The sequence below is a fragment of the Miniopterus natalensis genome, chromosome 1, assembly GCF_054644295.1.
Source record: "Miniopterus natalensis isolate mMinNat1 chromosome 1, mMinNat1.hap1, whole genome shotgun sequence".
Classification (NCBI taxonomy): Eukaryota; Metazoa; Chordata; class Mammalia; order Chiroptera; family Miniopteridae; genus Miniopterus; species Miniopterus natalensis.
This window is the reverse complement of record NC_142081.1, coordinates 115,411,302-115,432,401: the sequence shown is the minus strand read 5'-3', so window position 1 is coordinate 115,432,401 and position 21,100 is coordinate 115,411,302. Positions and strand designations below refer to the sequence as shown.

General features: G+C 38.7%; 1 protein-coding gene across 1 annotated transcript in view; it reads right to left on the bottom strand.

Moving 5' to 3' along the window:
• The window catches only part of FAM107B (family with sequence similarity 107 member B), a 193,314-nt gene extending 180,059 nt beyond the window's left edge, over positions 1 to 13,255 (bottom strand). The window contains exon 1 of the mRNA XM_016210047.2: positions 12,842 to 13,255. Within this exon, the coding sequence (XP_016065533.2) occupies positions 12,842 to 13,255 (414 nt within the window). The remainder of the gene's footprint in view (positions 1 to 12,841) is intronic.
• Positions 13,256 to 21,100: the final 7,845 nt, after the last annotated feature.

Sequence of the window (21,100 nt, the reverse complement as noted above, 5' to 3'; positions counted from 1 at the left end):
AAATAAGTGCTTTAATTGAGGTAAACACCAAGTGCCAGGGGAGCCCAGGATCAGGCGCCAACCTGGAACTGGGTGTTGGCGATAGTGTCAGATAAGGGTGACTGAGAAGGGGACAGAGAAGGAATTGTCCAAAGTGTGGAGATAGTGGGGGAAGGAAGAAGCATGTGGCCCACCAGCCACTGGTAGCTATTTCATAACCACAAAGGAAATCACTGGCAGGACACAGACAAATTTGTAGATGACAGCAGAGAGATGGAAGAATCTAGATGCTCAATGGCTTCATTGAACTGCTGAATCCATCAATCTTAAAGCTGCCCTATCTCGGGGCTTGTTTTTAAGTGAGATAATCCATTTCCATATGGTCTAACTTTAAGTAAAGTTTTCTGTTTCGTGCAGCTAAAAGCATCTTAAGTGATAGAGGCTTGGGGGAGAGTTCATTTCTGAACACACTGAATTTGAAACAACTATGACACCACTTGAAGGTTTTCCAGGGATAGCTGGGTCTTGATCACCCTTGTTAAAACATTTTGTAATTATTTTAATTTTTATTTGACTTTTTAAAAAATTTATCTTTATTGTTGAAAATATTACAGATGTCCCCTTTTTTCCACCCATTGATGCCCCTCCAAGTCCACTCCCACCCCCTCCCCAGGCTTTCACTGCACTATTGTCTGTGTCCAAGGGTTATGAATATATGCATACAAGTTCTTTGGTTAATCTCTTCCCATCCTACCCCCTTTCCTTCTGATATACATCAGTCTGTTCCATGCTTCAATGTCTCTGGCTTTATTTTGTTCATCAATTTATTTTGTTTATTAGATTTCATATATAAATGAGATCATGTGATGTTTGTCTTTCTCTGACTGACTTATTTCACGTAGTATAATACTTTTCAGGTCCCTCCATGCTGTCTCAAAAAGTAAGAGATCGCTCTTTCCACAGTTGCATAGCATTTCATGGTGTGTTTTTATCCACTCTTCTACTGATAGGCATTTGGCTGTTTCCAGATCTTAGCTATTGTAAATTGCCCTGCTGTGAACACAGGGGTGCGTAAGTTCTTTCTGATTAATGTTTCAGGCTTCTTAGGGTATATTCCTAGAAGTGGGATCACTGGATCAAACGGCAGTTCCATTTCTAATGTAATTCTTTTTAAGTACTTCAGTGTTAACACTTTGAGTATTTATACATAAGGACAGTTGCACTTGAAATGGCTCCTTAGCATCCTGAAGAACCCAAGTGCCTTCTTGCCTTCCTGTTCTGCCATCTCTAGATTGCTTGCTTTTATTTACAGGTTGTCCTCTCATACTTACAGAATGGCTACAGAGGTGCCAAGCATCACATCCTCACCCAACAATGTTTGAAGGCCAAATTAAAGCATATTTTTTATGTGTTCCTTCTTGAGAGCAAAGAAAATTTTGGAGTCAATTCTCAGAGGTGGTTAGTTAGTATTTGAAGGACCCTCACTGGGAGTTTGCATTCAGAGGTGGCTACAGCAAATGTTTCAAATGAGGTTAGCTAAATCTGAACCAGAAGATTCACTATTAGCGTAAGAGATTTTGGAAATCATTTTTCACTTGTGAAATGAATCGTATTCAAGTACATGACTGACCAGCATTTTTGGTCAGAAATCCAACTCCTTTATAGTAGCATTCTGGATCTTAAGCTCCACTTGGTCCTTGACCCACTTTTAACAGAGGGTTTCTTCACCCCCTATGACCATAAGGCTTGCCAGTTTTGCCATTAGAATATTGTCACATTCCTATATATCACTTTATTCATTCAAGGGGCTATGTAAAAGGACAGAAGTTGGGGAATTTCTCTGGCATACAGAATCAGGTAATATGCTTGTTTTGTGTCTGTTTGCTAAAAAAATATTTGTACCTATGGCATAATTCATGTGAGACCTTCTTTGTTGCACCATATCACTGGGAACAAGTTGTGGGTGGGCAGACATGTAGCCCCTACCTGCCTCTAATTATTGGAGGCAACCAACAGGCCTCCTGGAATCATGGAAAGGGCCTGGGAATGGGAACCTTCTGGGAGAGGTATCACCTCACTAAGTACCAGAGTCTATTCAACTGATCTCCTTTCTCCATCACTGCTTCATGTGTCGCTTTCCTGAAATACCCAGCTCAGTCAAAAAAGAAAACAATTCCTAGGTAAGACAGGGATTACTACTAGTAAGGATATATTCATTGATGCTCCCATTCTAGATAGACAGGATCTCACCCTTTATTTGGCCTCAACGTACATGATTTTCTGATATCCACCACTCACAGCCAGGAACATGGCCAGCACTTCCTGACAGCCAGCACTTCCCAGGTCTCATCTCTTCTCTTTCCCCCTTGAGTTAGTATACCAGAAAGCAGATGAGTGAGAGTGGTATTTTTCCAGCTTTATTGAGGAACAATTAACAAAAATTTTTTTATATATGTCAGGTGTACAACGTGATGTTTTGTGTTTTGATATATGTATACATTGTGAAATAATTACCACAATTCACAAATTAACAAATCCATCCTCTCACATAGTTACCTCTTTTTTGTCATAAGAACACTTAAGATCTACTCTTAGCCAATTTCAATTATACAATATGCTGTTATTAACTATAGTTACCATTCTGTACATTAGGTCTCGAGAAATTATGCATCTTATAACTGAGAGTTTATACCCTTTGACCAACATCTCTCCCTTTTCCTCACTGCCCCCAGGCCCTGGCAACAATCACTCTCTTACTATGAATTCAATATTTTTAGATTGCACATAAAAGTGAGATCATGCAATGTTTGTCTTGCTGTTTCTGGCTTATTGCACAAGTATAATGTCCTCCAGGTTGATCCATGTTGTCACAAATGGCAAAGATTTACTTCTCTCTTAAGACCAAATAATATTTTCTGTGTGTGTGTGTGTGTGTGTGTGTGTGTGTGTGTGTGTGTGACATTTCTTTATCCATTAATCTGTTGACAGACACTTGAGACTTAGGTTGTTTCCAAGTATTGGCTACTGTGAATAATGTCTCTGTAAACATGGAAGTGCAACTATTTCTTAAAGGTAATGATTTTATTTCCTTTGGATGTATACCCAGAAGTGGGGTTGCTGGATCATATAGTAGTTCTATTTTTAACTTTTTGAGCAACCACCATACAGTTTTCATAATGGCTGTACCAATTTACATGCCCACCAACAATGTATAAAGGTTCTCTTTCCTCCACATCCTTGCTTGTTTGATATGTTTTGGCTTAACAGGTTTGCTATTTCATTGTGGTTTTCATTTGCATTTTCCTGATGATTAGTAAAATTGAGCGTCTTTTCATATACCCATTGGCCATTTGTATGTGCTCTTTGGAGAAATATCTATATAGGTTCTTTGTCCATATTTTAATTGGGTTATTTTTTATGCTATTGAGTTGTACAAGTGACTTATATTTTAGATATTAGCCCTTACAGATACATGGTTTGCAAATATTTTCTCCCAATCTGTAGGTTGCCTTTTCATTTTGATATTTTTCTTTGCTGTGCAGAAGCTCTTTAGTTGTATATAGTTCCACTTGTTTATTTTTGGGGGTTTGGGGGTTTTTTTTCAGTTTTTTTTTTTTTTTTTAATTTGTCTTTATTGTTAAAAGTATTACAGATGTCCCCTTTTCCCCCACATTGATCTCCTCCACCCTGCATCCACCCCACCTCCAGGCCTTCCTCATACCAATGTCTGTGTCCATAGATTATGCATATAAGCAAATAATTTCTTTGCTTTATCTCTCCCCACCCACTCCTCCACCCCTGCCTTGCCTCTGAGTTTATTCTCATGTATGGTGTAAGTTGGTGATCTAGTTTCATTTTTTTGCGTGTACCTGTCTAATTTTCCCAGCACTATTTATTGAAGAGACTGTCTTTACTCCATTGTATGTCCTTGCCTCCTTTGTCAAATATTAATTGAACATAATGGCTTTGGTCGATTTCTGGGTTGTCTGTTCTGTTCCACTGATCTATATGCTTGTCCTTGTGCCAGTACCAGGCTGTTTTGATTACAGTGGCTTTGTAGTATAACTTGATATCTGGTATTGTGATCCCACCAACTTTGTTCTTCCTTCTCAAGATTGCTGAGGCTATTTGGAGTCTTTTTTGGTTCCATATAAATTTTTTGAAGTGTTTGTTCTAGATCTGTAAAATGTACTGTTGATATTTTAATAGGGATTGCATTGAATCTGTAGATTGCTTTGGGTAGTATAGACATTTTAATAATGTTGATTCTTCCAGTCCATGAACACAGTATATTCTTCTACTTGTTTATATCTTCCTCTATCTCTTTTTGCAATGTCCTGCAGTTTTCCAAGTACAGGTCTTTTACCTTCTTGGTTAAGTTTATTCCTAAGTATCTTAATTTTTTTGTTGCAATGGTAAATGGGATTTTTTTTTACTTTCTCTTTCTGAGAGTACATTATTGGTGTATAAAAGTGCCATCGATTTCTGGGTGCTGTATCTTGCTACCTTGCTGAATTCATTTATTAAATTTGGTTGTTTTTTGGTGAAGTCTTTAGGATTTTCTATGTACAATATCATGTCATCTGCAAATAATGACAGTTTTGCTACCTCCTTTCCAATTGGATGCCTTTTATATTTTCTTATTGTCTGATAGCTGTGGCTAGGACTTACAGTAATAAGTTGAATAAGAGTGGTGAAAGTGGAAACCCCTCTCTTATTCCTGTTCTTAGGGGAAGTGCTTTTAGTTTTTGCCCATTGAGTATAATGTTGGCTGTAGGTTTGTCATATATGGCCTTTATTATGTTGAGGTATGATCCCTCTACTCCCACTTTGCTGAAAGTTTTTATCAAAAATGAGTGTTGAATTTTGTCGAATGCTTTTTCTGTGTCATTGATATGATCATGTGATTTTTGTCTTTTAATTTGTTTATGTATCATATTCATTGCTTTGCAAATATTGTACCAACCCTGCATCCCTGGAATAAATCCCACTTGGTCACGTTGTATGATCTTTTTAATATATTGCTGGATACGATTTGCTAATATTTTGTTGAGGATTTTAGCATCTATGTTCATCAGAGGTATTGGCCTGTAATTCTCTTTCTTTGTAGTGTCTTTATCTGGTTTTGGAATTAGGTTAATGCTGGCCTTGTAAAAAGAGCTTGGAAGTGTTCCTTACTCTTGAATGTTTTGGAATAGTTTGATGAGGATATGTGTTAGTTCTTCTTTGAATATTTGGTAAAATTCCCCTGTGAAGCCTTGCAGACCAGAGCTTTTGTGTGCTGGAAATATTTTTCATACTCCTTCAACTTCAATCAGCAGTTATTGGCTTATTCAGGTTTTCTGACTCTTCCTGATTGACTTTTGTAAGGTTGTATTTTTCTAAGAATTTGCTCATTTCATCAAGGTTGTCCAGCTTGATAGCATATGGTTGTTCATAGTTTCCATATCTTTTTTTCATGCTGTTGAGCATCCTTACAATCAGTATTCTGAACTCTATATCTGATAGATTGCTTATCTCCTTTTATTTAGCTCTTTTTCTGGAGACTTCTCTTGTTCTTTCATTTGGGGCTTGTTTCTTGTTTTCTCATTTTGGCTGTGTGTTTGGGTTTGTTTCTATGTATTAGGTAGGCCTGCTAGGACTCTCAGTCTTTTTGGAAGGTCTCTGGTGCAGGCCAATGTCAGACACTGTTTGTGACTGGCCTTGAGTACCCTGTTTGAAGCTATTAACAATCCACAGCTTGAGGTCTCTCTGCTGTGGCTGGGTGCATTTGGACAGGACCAAGATACACACTAAAGTCTGCTTTTCCAAGGCCTGGGTCCAGAAGCAGATGAGGAAAGACTGAAAGCACTCTGAAGTCTGCCTCTGCCTTCAGGCTGATTAATCTGATTCTCTTAATGAGCCTCAGTCTGTAGAAGCCACAGAGTGGGACGACTGATTGTTATCAGGCTCTTAATGAACTTCAAGCTGTAAAAAGTCTACTCGAAGTGGGGCAGGGAGGGGAAGGTGAGAGGTTTTCCAGGAGGGTGGGGCAATTGCTTCCCCCTCAGGCAAAAGATGCTTGGAAGGTAAATGTCTGCCTCTGCAGTATGGGAGAATGACTTGACACAGGAATCCAGAGGGGTTCCCTCTGAGCTCTGTCTTCAGAGTCCACAACCCTAGATACTCCTCACACAGCTCCAGTCTACTCTGCCCCTCCCTCTGCTGGAGCCTAAGGTGAGTAGCTGCACACGAAACTTTGTGTTTTGGCCCTTTAAGAGGGTGCCTACAGCTCCAGCCCCCTCTCCCTGGCAGACAGAAACCCTTCTGCTTTTCACAGCCAGATGTTATGTGGGAACCTTTCTCAGTTCTGGTGCTCTTGGCTGGGAAGTCCAGCCTGAGGTTTAGGCCCCACAGTCCTCAGTGGGAATCCCCTCACAGCTGAGATATCCCTCCGGACCTTCAGCTGCTGCCTGTGGGAGCCACGCCAGCCCTTGCATGCTTCTGCACGTCTTACCAGTCTCTATGTGGTCTCCACTTTTCCTCCTTGGTTATGAGGGTGCTCTCAAGTTCATCTTCAGTTGAAGTTGATTATTTAGGATAGTTTTTCTCTATTTTAGCTGTAATTTCAGTTTGGTTTTAGGAGAGTGTCAGCATAGCTTCCACTCAGTGCACTACCATCTTTAATCTGATGATGGCAATGATTTCTTGAATATGATGCTAAGAGCATGGGCAGTAAAAGAAATAATAGATAAACTAGACATTGTCAAAGCTATACATTTTTCAAAAATATGTTTTTATTGGTTTCAGAGAGAGGAGGGGAGAGAGAGAGAGAGAGAGAGAGAGAGAAACATCAAGGAGAGAGAAACATCGATTGGTTGCCTCCTGCATACCCCCTATGGGGATCGAGTCTGAAACCCAGGCATGTGCCCTGACCAGGAACCAAGCCAGCAACCTCCTGGTGAATGGGATGATGCTCAATCAACTGAACCACACCAGCTGGGCAAAACTATAAATGTTTGCACATCAAAGAACACTATCAACAGAGAGGAAACGCAACCCACAGAATAGAAGAAAATATTTGCCAATCATACATCTGATCAGCAGTATACCAGATGCAGAGTTTGGACCACTGGTTATAAGGATGCTCAATGAATTTGCAGGAAGAGTAGATGAAATTTGAGAGAACATCATGAGCATGAAAAAAAGACATGGAAACCATAAAAAAGAACCAGTCAGAAACGAAGGCTACACTCACTGAAACGAAGAATAATTTACAGGAAATCAACAGCTGAGTAGATGAAGCTGAGAACCAAAACAGCAATTTGGAATATAAGGAAGCAAAAAGCACCCAATCAGGACATCAAAAAGAAAAAAAAAAAAATCCAGAAAAAATGAGGATAGTGTAAGGATCCTCAGGGAAAACTTCAAACACACCAACATTTGCATCAAGGGGGTACCAGAAGGAGGAGAGAGAGAGCAAGAAATTGAAAACCTATTTGAAAAAGTCATGACAAGCCATTTGTGTAGAAAAAACACTGGAAGCAGCTTGGGTGGGCCTGAAAGTTGGTGGGGTGGGGTCTAAGGGCAGGGCAAACAGTAATTGCCAGGTTAATGGAGACTCAGATATGGCACTCACTGCTGACTGTTTGGGGGAAGGGCTCAGAAAAGGAACAGTGGCCTCTGCCAGCACTTCTGTCTGGGAGAAAGCTGCCCCTCCAGCTCTCACCCTGATGCCAGATAGTTCAGTTCCTCCCTCCCCATATGTCCCTGGTGTCTTTTGAGCTGCTGCTGCAGCGCTGGAACTCAGAAGGAGTGAGTCTAAGTAAGTTCGTGTGCAGGCCTTTAGAGAAACTACCTGGGCCTCCAGCATCCCTCCATCTCCCTCAGCCTGAATCCCCACTGTTTTTTTAGGGACTTCTCTTCCCAGTACTGGAACTCTGGGCTGGGGGCCTGGTGTGGGGATGAGACCCCTTGCTCTTCACAGGAGACCTCTACAGCTGAAATAACCCTCCCAAATTTTTCCTGCCACACATAAGTGTGGGGCCAGCCATTCACATCTCCATCTCTCCTACCAGTTTCAATGTGGCTTCTTCCTTACATCCTTACTTGTAGGACTTCAGTTCAGCTAGATTTCAGGTGATTTTGAATGATGGCTGTTCTATAGTTTAGTTGTAATTTTGATGTGGTTATGGAAGGATACAAGTATCATGTTTACCTACACAGCCATCTTGACTGGAAGCCCCTGACACATGTTTCAACATGGATAAACCTTGAGGATATTATGCCTAAGTGAAATAAGCCAGACACAAAGGACAAATGTTGTATGATTCCACTTACATAAAGTACTTAGAGTAAATTCAGAAACAGAAAGTAGAGTGGTGGTGGTCAGGGGATAGGGAGAATGGTGAATGGAGAGTTAGTGTTCTATAGGTAAAGAGTTTGAGTTGAAAAAGATGAAAAAGTTCTGCAGATGGGTGGTAGTGATGTGAATATACTGAATGCCACACAACTGTACTCTTAAAAATAATTAAAATTGAAAATTTTATGTTATGTATATTTTACTGCAATAAAAGAATGTAGCTCCCCCTTCCTCTGAGTCTCTACTCTCCAACAAATTTCTAGTTATTATTTCTTTTATGTCTAATTTTCCTGTGGAGAAAATACATGGCTAGTCAGCCCTACCCTGACAGTTCTCAAGGCTTACAACTAATAGGGTATTCTGATTTATACATCAGGCTCTTATAAGCGTGGGAATCAAGAGACTATCTTTTAGATAAGGATGACTGACAAAACTGTGTCTAGATGGCTGAAACTCAGACCCTAAAAAGCAGTGACTACCTGAGACTCTGAGGCTTGGTCTAGGCCACAGTCTAGGTTCTAGGGATGTCCTAGTTACCACTTCTCTGTCTAGTAGCAAAACCAGCCTGTTACTAAAAGCAATGCAGTTGTCAACTCCAAGATGTACCCTGTTTCCCATCTTTTTTGTAAAACTATTAATTAAAATACTCAGGAATGATTTTCCAAACCACAATTACTTTCTCTTCGTGTCAGGCTGGCTACGTTGTTGGAGAAAGAACAAAATAAAAACTTACAACTGCTATTGAAAGACCTTCTGAAACTACCAAACTACTCTGAGGCCACTTAGTGTGGGAACTGTGTCTTTCTTAAACTGCCACCATTGTTAAGGGACAGGGAGGGGGAAGAAAATAATACCATTCAACTAGGAAGGGTGCAGTGTTGGGTCCTGTGTGAAATTGTAAAAGAACAAGGAAGGAGCCCATGCTCCTCCCTGTATTTCAGCCTCCCCTATCTTCCCAAGGCTAATATGGGAGCCTCTTTCATGTGCTCCTGTGGCATCCAATGTTGACCCATAAGCCTTCTCTAACTTCACTGACATTGCCTCTTTACCCAACTGTATCTCCCACCACAATGGGAACAACTTCAGGGACTGTGTCTTAATCATCTTTATTTCCCCAGGGTTAGTGCTGTCCTGATGCATAGTAAGAACACATAACTCTTGGCTAAAAGAAATAAACGACATACTTCTGTGTTTCATTGGCTCTATGACCTCACCAATTACAAGTCATTCCAATTGCAACACCACTAAGAAAGAAAGAAAAAAGTATAAAAAATTATAATCAGAAGATATAAGACACATTCCAATTTTAGGGTTGTCATTGCCTTGATTTCAGGCCTGGAATAGGGAAGAGATGACCATAAAAAGGTTGAAGACTAATCAGCATCACTTTATATATAGACACATGCACATATAATTACACACACAGAAACCTTTTCTTTCTATTTAGTTCACGTGGCTTCTCTACCTTCAGCCTTTCCTCTAAGACCAAATGTTGTTTCATATTTAAATGAATCGCCCTCCTATCTGAATGCCAGTTAACTAAAGATGGATTTGTCCCCATTTCTTAGCTATGGTTATGTCCTGAGGCTGAACTCAAAAAAAAAAAAAAAGAAAAAAGTATTATTTGTTGCCTCTACCAAAGCAGCTTAAATGATGAGGATCAGTGCATCCAAAAGGGAAATATTTTTGCCGCCAGGCAACATTATAATAAAAGAAGCTCATTCATCATCTAATGAGAGGAAACATGTCACAACAAAATTACTAGGTAATGAAAAATCTGGACAGTGCTATGGAACTTTTAATCAGATCTCAAAGCAATCCCACACTGTAATCAACAAAGCCTCGTTGTCAGCAGGATGCAAATAGAAAGGGTCCCTTTCCACATTGTGATATACCATGAAACTAAGATAAAAAAGGTTAAGCAAATTAATAAAAATCAAATAGTAATTATTATACACAAAGATACATTTATATAAAAATATATATACATACACACACAAATGGAATTTAAATTTGGTAGCATACAAAGTGAGACCATATATGAATATTTTATTGGAAATCCTCAAACACCACACAAATGATAATGAGCAGTGGAAGCAAGTTATAATTCAGAGGTCAGACTTTGGAATAAAATAGACCTGGGCTCCAGTCCTGGCTCTATCACTTCTTTCCTCTGTGACCTTGAACAAGTGTCTTACCCTCTCTAAGTGTCAATGTCCTCATCTGTAAAATGAGAATTATAAGAATATGTACTTCACCGTAACTGGGGCTCAACGGGATACTCTGTAAAGCACTTAGAAGAATGGCTGGCAAACAGCAAGTGCTCTATGAATTTTAGCTCCTTGAATTTGAACTAGATTAGATGCCCATTTACCACGCCCACCTGGCACTTAATTTTGCAGTGTTTTTATTTCATCACACCCAGGTTGGTCTCACCACCCTCTCTATCTACTTTAGACCCCAGAGTCAACAGCCTCTTTTGCTACCCCATGGGGCCCCTTCTTTGCCCCTCCTACCTCACCCTCCTACTATTCCTTTTGTAACTGTTCTCAGTCTGGGATTATTTCAGTGGCCTCTCAGCTCTGGTCTTCCCACCTCTAATCCACCCTACAGGCTCTACCTCTTTATCTTCCCAGAATAAAACCCTAAGCATGATGTTTCTCTGCTTAAAATACTCAGTGTTGCCACTGCCAAATGAATTAACTTTTCACTACAGCACTCAAAGCATATCACTCCAGGTCTCAGTCTACCTTTCCCAGTATCTTTCCAATTTAGCCAATCTGATGTACCTATTGCTATACTACATTCCCTTACACCCAGGATTTTGTTCATGTAATTTCCTTTTATTGAAAAGTCCTCCCCTTCATCTCTCCTTTAAAAATTCTAACCCTCTTTCTAGACCAATCTTAAATTCTGTCTTCCTTACAATGTACCTTCCAAACCCTCCAACTTCCTTTGAACCATCTTGTGTGTGTCTCTGTTTGGGACACTTATATTTAGCCTTGCCTTAGGACTGGTTCTGATACATAAGGCCTATCTAACCTCTGTCATACCAAGTGGACAATAAATATGGATGTTACCTCACTGTGTTTAATTGGTTATATTTCAATACACATATTTACTTTGAAGCCCTATATCACATACGCCCCTAAAACAAAAATACAATCAAATCAACCTTCTATAGCCCCTGCTGTACTTAGCAATATAAGGTAGGTCCTGGGTTGTTGGAATGTTTATCCAAAAGAAAGTCTTCATTCAGTTCATTAAAACAAGTAAATCATTAGTTCATTTAACATGCAAGAAATATAAACTTGGCCTTGATGTCCACTCAGCTAACTAGAGCACTACTAAAAATATCTTAATCTTAAACTGAAAATTGAACAAATTTGGGGGCTTTTGTTTGTTTGGGATTTTGATTTAGTAGTGCTAGGAAAAATATTACAGTTCTTGCTCTAACAGAGGGCTTGGTGAAATTCTCTGTTCATTTAAGCATTTTATATAAGCTTGACATTATGTAGAATGTCAAGTGAAACTATTTTTTAAATTATGTTTTAACCCTGTCTTCACTCTTTGGAAGTTTTCATTGCTAGTGAGGCTTCTTGGATTCAAATCATACAAAAATGATTTGTTAAGCTACCTGGAAGAAAATGATTTTTTAAAAATTAGAATATTTTAGTAATGAATCCTCAAAGACTTCTCAGTTATATAAGTCTGTTCCTAGGCTTTATGCCAGGGCAATGGCCAAAAAAATGCTCAAGGGGTACTAATATTTGGAAAACACCATTCAAGAAACCCTGCCTCTACTCTGCCTCCCTAAGTTGAAATTACCAAAAACTTTGCAATGACTATGCAGCTCAATTAAATCAGAATACCCAAAAATTAAAATCCAGCAATGCCAAAAAAAGAAAAATATAGATAACTCAAAATGCTGCCTTATAAAAGTAGCAGCACTATATTTTTCAAATAACTTCTTTCCCCTGCCTTTAATTCTCAGAAAACAATCACAGAAACAGCCATATCATGACTAGTTGCATAGGTTAGTTCTTTTGTTTATTGCTCTGTAGACAATGATCATCATTTCCAAATTTTCCCAGATTGCTTTGATATCACCTGATTCATTTTAAGTAGAGGCAATTTCTTAAACCCTATAATCCAGCCTTTCACAGTGTGGATTTTCATGTAAATTCACAGACCTGTGTTTTTTTAAAAAAAAAAAAAGCTTTCCCAGACTATATTACCCCAATCTTCTATTGAGACACTGTTGACCCTGAAGCACCATGGGCAGTTAATTAAAGGTCAATATCCAGCATTGCTAAGGCCCGGTGCTGATTGTCATTGCCTCCCTCCACATCCTTTGAGAACTTTATGAGGCTTTACACACTTCCTCTCACTAGTAAGAGTTCCTCTCAATGTCTTATTTACTTAAAATGTTAAACAACTTTGTTTCCTGAAGTCATTCACCAAATGATCAGACCTCTCCTCCAACACCATTTTTTCTATAATAGCATCAGGAACACTCACCATTGGCATTTCAATAATTGATGGTCTGGGGATAGAAGTCTGAAAAGTAACTGCTTCACAGTCCAATTCGCCATCTGGGGACCCAGGCACATCCTCAGAGGTCTCAGCAGGCTGGACAGCAGTGTGGTTACTTGAATTCCGATTTGCGCTGCCATTTCTGTTTGAATGGGTGCTGGAATCTCTCCTTTTCTCCGGAGTTTCTTCTTCCCCTCTCAGGTGACTTGGGTGTCCGCCCGCTTTGGCGATGGGCTGATCGTAGATGGTGGAATGAGTATCAGGCACTATGGGCTGATCACAGGGAGCGTTCTCTCTGGTATTCCCAAAACAGGCCAGCAGAGCTGAACATGGAAACGGATGCATCCTTCGGGATGGAGATTTCAGTCTTTTGGCGAGCCTTGCTTTCCACGTGGACATGACCTGCAGTGAAACATGACAAAGGTCATGTTTTGGAAAGAAAAATTTCCAGGGGTTCAGATCACCTCCAGTTTCCTTATCGTAAATAACTATTTCCTTGCCTGAAGAGAAGGACTTTCTAGTAGTTGCCCCTAAATAGGAAATTAGAAGATGGCAAAGCCACCCTCCCTGAGAGTCACTCAGCTGCTATCACCCCTCCGAAGCGCTCCTCCCAGGCAATTTCGCTAAAGAAACTGTCTGTGAGGTATGTGGTTGGCTTGGGTTACAGTCCCCAGGCAGGGCAAACGCTTCAGTGTAAGGCAGTGCCAAGTCAATAGACAGTTGCTTCAGGTTACCTTGGAGGCATAAAGATAATGTAGCCTGATAGTATCCGCCATAATAGCGTCAGCCTGTGTATCAATAACATCATAACAGACGCATAACCTTCTTCAGTTACCCCCTTCAAATATTTATTCCCCCAAACAAAACAAACACCACCCAGATATCTATCACAAATGAAGACCCCAAGAGGGTCCTTGACCTTGACAGCTGTTTCATTATTAAAATGGGAGGTAGACTTGAATCTTTGTCTGGAGAGATACAAGTTTGGGTTGATGTCACAAGGACTTTTCTAGATCTTTCTTGAATCTTCACCTCACACTTCCTCGCTTCAGGATCCACATTGCCCCGTCTTTGTTAACTCGCTTTTTTACTATCATACTGAGTCCTTGATTAATTTTCAACACACACACACGCACAAATGGGCCAACATGAACAATTAACCCAGGTATTATGTATGTGTGAATGTGTGTTCTGTCCATCTACTGTATATATAACTTAATTTCAGAAAATAACACCCTTTTGGGTGTAGATCTTCTACTTTTCAACACATTAATACATGAATGGTGAAAAATAATAATAATAAGTTATAGCCATATCCTAAGTGCTCAAAATGGAAATTTCCCCCCCCCCCCCTTAGCCAAGCATCTGCTAGAAATGTTAGAGAAATACAATACTGTAATGGTTTTACCATTAATAGTGGCTTTCAGGTCAAGATTTCAGGGTATATTACCCATTCTAATTTATTTAGTTGCTCTCTCTTTTAATTTAATGTCAAGATGTGCTCTTAAGCTCAGACAGGTGGTAGATATTACAGCACTAATCCCCATGTTACGGAGACAGAAAACAATTCTTTGAAATTTCAAGAAGCAAGGTTAAGCTGCTGAGGAAGGCAGGTTAAAAGCCTAGGATCCCTGCTACCCTATCTAGTCTTTGAGTCTCACTCAGCCTGGCAATTGTCTTATCGACATAACAGCTGTACCCGGAATATGTCTTGAATGGACTGTCATATCCATAACACACGGAGTCATGCGTGGCTTCAGAAAGAGTAAACACAGCATCAAATGCAGGCTTTATTTCAATCTTTATCAAAACTTAGAAATAATGTCTAAAAAGCTGTCGCTTATTTAGAGGGTACCATGTAGCAGGCCCTGTGCTACCAGAACTTCCAGTATTGAGAAATCATTCTCCTTTTAATACCCAAGTACAAACAGTCCTACAGGGTGGCAGGAGGTCCAGGCTTTCAGCAGGCTCCACCACAAGTATTGCTGGGGAGCCCTAGAAATTGTGTTTGCCTCTCTCCTGCCCTGGTAGCTACTGTGACCTCAGGCAGGGTGGCTCCATGATGCTTCCCTCACTTGCTCCTTCTTTTAGGTCCCCTCCCCCCAAGCATGTTTACAGTAAAGCTAGGCTGTAATAAGACTTTATTGAAGGGTTAAGGATGATTGGAAGGACACAAACCCTAGGACACAAACAATGGTGTGGTGAGGGACTGGGGAGGAAGGTGGGGCAGAGTGGAAGGGGTCCATGGGCAGAAAAAGAGACACCTGTAATATTTTGAACAATTAAAAATAATAAATAAATAAATAAATAAATAAGTAAAAACCAGGAGCATCTATTTTTATGTTTTTATCTTCAAAAAAAAGGGGGACTGCAGTTAAGAATGCCACTCTCAAGTGGCCATATTTGGTAGACTACTGGGTAAGGAACCTCCATGTCCCTCCCTAAGTCAGCTGTGTCTCTCTTCTTGTCCCCATTTGCAGCCCTGCTGTAGGCTCTACCTTACCTCCCCCAAAGGTCATGCCGGAGGCACTAGCCAGAGTGCCTGTTCAGCCCACCAAAAAACAGTGCCCTTTTTTTCACGACTGTGGTTGCTGTCATTTTTTTCTTTTCTTCCTTTCTTTTCCTTTTTTTATTTTTATTTTTAATTTACAGTGGCTTCTCTTTTGCTAGTAGGTTGCTAAGCCTCATCTAAAATAGTAACATTAACAGGTAATAGTTATTGAGTGTTTATTATCAGGCATAAATCTCAGCAAATTAACTCATTTAATCCTAGGAGAAAGGTGATATTATTAATTCTCATTTTTACTCATTAGAAAAACAAGACACAGAAACTTAAGTAACTTGCCCAAGGTCACAGCAATGGTAAGGAAGACAGCCAGGATTATGAGCCCAGGCAGCCTGGCCCCAGAGTTCATGCTTTTAATCACTATACAATATCACTTTCCAAAGACACACACACACACACACACACACACTCACTCCAAAGAGAAACTTTCCAAAAACCTTCAAGCCAACACTCTACCTCTAGGAATTTATTCTACAAATATACATGTGCATAGAGGTATGTAAAAAAATGTTCATAGCAGCAGTAGTTGGAGTCACAAAGTTTATTGTTAGTCAGTAGAAGACAAGTTAATATATAATAAAACATCTATATCAGCGATTTTCAACCTGTGTGCCCCAAGAATTTTTAAAACATGCAATCACTGACTATTTAGTCAGGGGCACTGACCTCTTTTCCTTAGATTGTCAAGTAAAAAAATGACAACAGCCAACATAACAACAGCTGTCGGGTGTGAATGAATCAAAATTATACCTATATTTTTATCAAATCAGCAAAAAAAATATTTTTTGGTGTGCCACAGAATTATAGTAATTAGTTTATGTGTGCCAGGAGATGAAAAAGATTGAAAATCACTGATCTATACAACTGATTACTATACAGCTATTTAAAAAAAGGATGCAGAGACTTCAGGTTTAATACTGGGTGCTAATTAAGCACATGCATTCATATCATTCCCTTTCTAAGAAACCATTAAGATAACCGTAATGGACTTATTTTAAAGGTTTAAATTCACAACACTAAGGGAAATAGAAAGAGGCCATTAATATATAAGAAAACACAACAAATTCCTACAGAACAAAAAGCAAATAGAATATTATTAATTAATGGGAAAAAAACTCAGAAAGCCAGCATGGCGAGTAGAACTCCAAAGAGGCTCTTGACTTGGGCAGCAGGTACAATGGAACTTAAGAGTAGGTCTGAAAATGTGGGATTAATAGAAGGCCTGATTATGGAAGTCAAAAGTTTCCTATGCCTTTCTCTCTCTGCTATGAAATGAATAAATAAAATGAATACATGAATTAGTAAAATAAAGAAAGAAATGAATAAGTAAAATAAAAATTAAAGTGGGATCTTATCTAAACTAATGAACTGTCTAATCAATTCTTATCTGAACTATTGAATGAACTAGACAGTTTAATGTTAATGACAGTTAAACTACTTAATGAACTAATAAGAGTAGCTTGTGTGGATATCAATATCCAAGAATAGACTCACTTTGTCTATTTAGGATTCAACACAATAGCAGAAAGCTTCCTGCCTGTTAACTTCAAGTGAGCCGGTCAGTTGATGAGTCCTGCCAGCATTCACAGAGCTCCAGATCAACCTTCAAACTCCTTCCTCCCTTTTGTAAAAATACAAATAGATTATAAGACATGACAAGAGATTTGAAAAGAATTGCAACATCAATGACAACCAAGGAAAACAAAAAAAGACCCTATCAAGGAAGAGCGAGGGAATGGGAGTTGGGTAGGCGACAATACCTGCCATTCAGAGTATGGTACAAGCATGCAGTAAGCCACAGCACCGCTGGGTCCTGAGCAATGGATGGAGAGCAAGGGAGGGGGGAAATCTTTGCAACTGGATACCAAGAACATTTTCTTTGAGTGTCGCAGTAGTCATAACAGGGCTCCTTGAGACTTTGAAAACATTAATTCATTCTGCCATTAAAAACTGTCTACGTTTTACATATAATATAATGCTATAAACACTATCTACATTTTTTTAACTTTCAGAACTCATGTAGAGACCAATAATTGCACATTGGTAGCTCTCAGGCAAAATTAGTTCTCCAGATGTGTTTTGTTTGGCTAATGACGTTTTTAAAAATTTATTGCACTGCTGTGAGATCACAGTAACCACTGCTCTCTGTATCTTTCACTCATTCAGTTCTCAAATTTATCTAAACAGAACCCTGGAGACATTCGAGTTTGTGGCCTAGGGTGAGTATTTGTTATTGTTGGTACGCAGTTTCCTTTCCTCCTTTCTTTTGGTAACAGAACGCTGATTTCCTTTTTGGAGAACCCCTTCTATGTTCTGGCTAGAGTTCCAGTCCTGGTTCCAGAAATGGGAGTTAGATAATCAGCATACCCAAAGCCTCTGCTCACAGCAGTAGGTTCAAGATTCAACATAAGAACACACTGTTCCAATCAGAATGAATCCCAAATTTTGATTTACTGGATTTACTGGGTTTAAGTTTAAGAGAGTGAAAGTCTGGAGCAGCTGCCAACATCTTGCCTCTTTGAAGGGAGAGCTTATCCAGGATAGAACCCACCCAAAGTAGCATTTAATAAATTCAGAGGGAGAAACTGAGTCCTGATAAAACTTTTGGATGAAGCTTCTCATGAGGCTACATCTTTTCCTACACTTTGGTGTTATGTAAGCAAATTAATTTCTTTTCCTGCTGCATTTTTTTTTTAGTTTTCTGTCACTTGCTACTAAAAGAGTCCTATTCTTCATTTGATCCATAGGTAGCAGCAAATCACAGAAGACTTCATTATGGTTACAGAATAGGATGAAAACTTTATAGACCTTGACAATGGCAAACCAAAGGGAGAGCAGAGAGATTTTGAAAGATAAAAAGATTGTTGTGGTGGGGGTAATGTAAGTGGAGAGAAAGATAGGCTTCCTAATATTTCTATATTTCAAAGTCAGAAAATGGTCTCTATAGCTGATAAGAAGAGAAATAAAGTTTTAAGTATGGTGTTTGAGGCTCCATAGGTAACCAGAGGGGGGAATTACAAATAGAGATGGAACAATATTGAGAGGAGACAGGATGGAGTAAGTAGCTTAATTCTCACCTATCTTATTAGAAAATTAATAAACAATATCTAAAATTGATTGATAAATATCAGTTTTGGAAGCAGGGCTAGAGGTGAGGGGGTGAGACAGAAGATGATTTCCTTCTATTATAAATCTTTGCATATGTTTTTTATTTAAATCATGTGCAAGTATTACTTTAATATAACTTTTATTTAAAAAAAGAATGAGGTCAATTTACATGTGGCAATAAGGAAAACCTCCAAGATATACATATATTTTAATGACATATAATTGACGTATATAACACTGTAAATTTAAGATGTGCAACATGTTGATTTGACACACTTATGTATTGCAATATGATATCAACATTCGATAACACCTCCATTACATCACATAATTATTATTCTTTTTTGTGGTGAGGACATTTAAGATGTAGTCTCTTAGCAACTTTCAGAGATGTGTGTCATATTCCCCAGAGCATTCATCTTCTAACCTGAAGTTTGTACCCCTTTGACCAGCATCTCCCTGATTCTACCCCCCCACTCCTGCCCCTGGTAGCCACCATTCTACTCTCTTTTTATGAGCTCAGCTTCTTTTTTAGATTCTACGTATAAGTGAGATCATACAGTTTTTATCTTTCTCTGCCTGATTTACCTCAGCATAATGCTCCAGGTCAACCCATGTTGTTCAAATGGCAGGATTTTCATCTTCCTCAGGGCTGAATAATATTCATTATATTCACATAAATATAATGTATTATATTTATCACATCTTCATTACCCATTCCTCTGTTGACAGACATATAGGTTGTTTCCATAGTTTGTCTATCGTGAGTAATACTGTATTGGGAGTACAGATATCTTTTTTATACTCTGTTTTTATTTCCTTTGGATGTATATATCCAGAAGTGGAATTGTTGGATTATATAGTAGTTCTATTTTTAATTTTTTGAGGAATTTCCATACTATTTTTTATAGTGGTTAAAGCAGCTTACTTTTTTGTCAACAGTGTACGTGGGTTCCTTTTTCTCCTCCACATCCTTCCTAACATTTGTTATTTATTGTCTTTTTATGATAGTCATTCTAATGGGTGTGAAGTGATATCTCATTGTGGTTTTGATTTACACTTCCCTGATGATTAGTGATGTTGAGCACTTTTTCATGTACCTGTTGGTGGACTGTATGTCTTCTTTGGAGAAATGACTATTCAGTTCCTTTACCCATTTTTAATTGGATTGTTTGGCTTTTGTTGTTGCTATTGTTGTCGTTGAGTTTTATGTGTTCTTTTTTTTTTTTTAAATATATCTTTATTGATTTCAGAGAGAGGAAAGGAGAGGGAGAGAGAGAGACAGAAACATCAATGATGAGAGTCATTGATCGAGCCTGCAACCCGGGCATGTGCCCCGACAGGGAATCGAACCCCGATCGCCTGGATCCCAGGTCGACGTTCAACCGCTGAGCCACACCCGGCGGGGCTTATGTGTTCTTTTATATGTTGAATATTACCCTTTTATCAGATATATGGTTTACAAATATTTTCTCCCATTCCATAAGTTGTCTTTTCATTTTGTTGTCTGTTCTTTTGATGTGCAGAAACTTTTTAGTTTGATGTAGTCCTATTTGTTGATTTTTGCTTTTGTTGCTTGTGCTTTAGGTGCCATATCCAAAAAAGTTGTTGCCAAGACTAATGTCAAAGAGCTTTTCCCTATGTTTTCTTCTAGCAGTTTTACAGTTTCAAGTCTCATGTTAGTCTAAGTATTCTGAGTTATTTTTTGTGAGTGGCATAAGATAGGAGTCCAATTTCATTTTTCTGCATGTGGTTATCCAGTTTTCCCAGCACCATTTATTAAAGAGATTATCCTTTCCCATTGAGTATTCTTGGCTCCCTCATCAAATATTAGTTGATTGTTTATGCAAGGGTTTATTTATGTGCTCTCTATTCTGTTCTATTGGTATGTGTCTTATTTTATGCCAGAACCATGCTGTTTTGATTAGTATAGCTTTGTAGTATAGTTTGAAATCAGACTGTTTGATACCTCCAAGATGTATCTTGAATGACAAAACAAATTATAAATTAAGTCATTAAATATGTGTGGATGTCTATAAATATGGGCATATAAATAGACACAGGTATGTGTTTACATTTATAGAGAAATTTTATGGAAATGTGCCCAAGAAGTTAGTACCTGCCTCTGGAGGAAAGACACTAAACATCTGGCCTAGGAAGATGAAAATTTTCATGATATACCTTGTTATAGTGTTTGACTTTTTTTAACCATATGCAAATATTAATTCTTCAATTTTAAAAATGTTGTATGGAAACATCCAAGATGACATAGCACCAAAGTAAAATCATTTCTAGACAGGGCCTCAGATAGAAGTCAAGGATTTGGTTCACATGATCTCTTCAAAGAGAAAATCAACAGGGTTGATGTCAGTCACCTAAGAGTGAATAAAGTCATTCCATGCCATCAGCAGAATTTCTTAATAATATTAGTTATGTGGGGTAGAGGGGGATCAAAGGGGGAACAGGGGGGACATCTGTAATATTTTCAACAATAAGGATAAATTTTTTAAAAAAGAATATTAGTCATTTTCTATATAGAACTTAGAGCTAAAACACTAACATTGTGACTC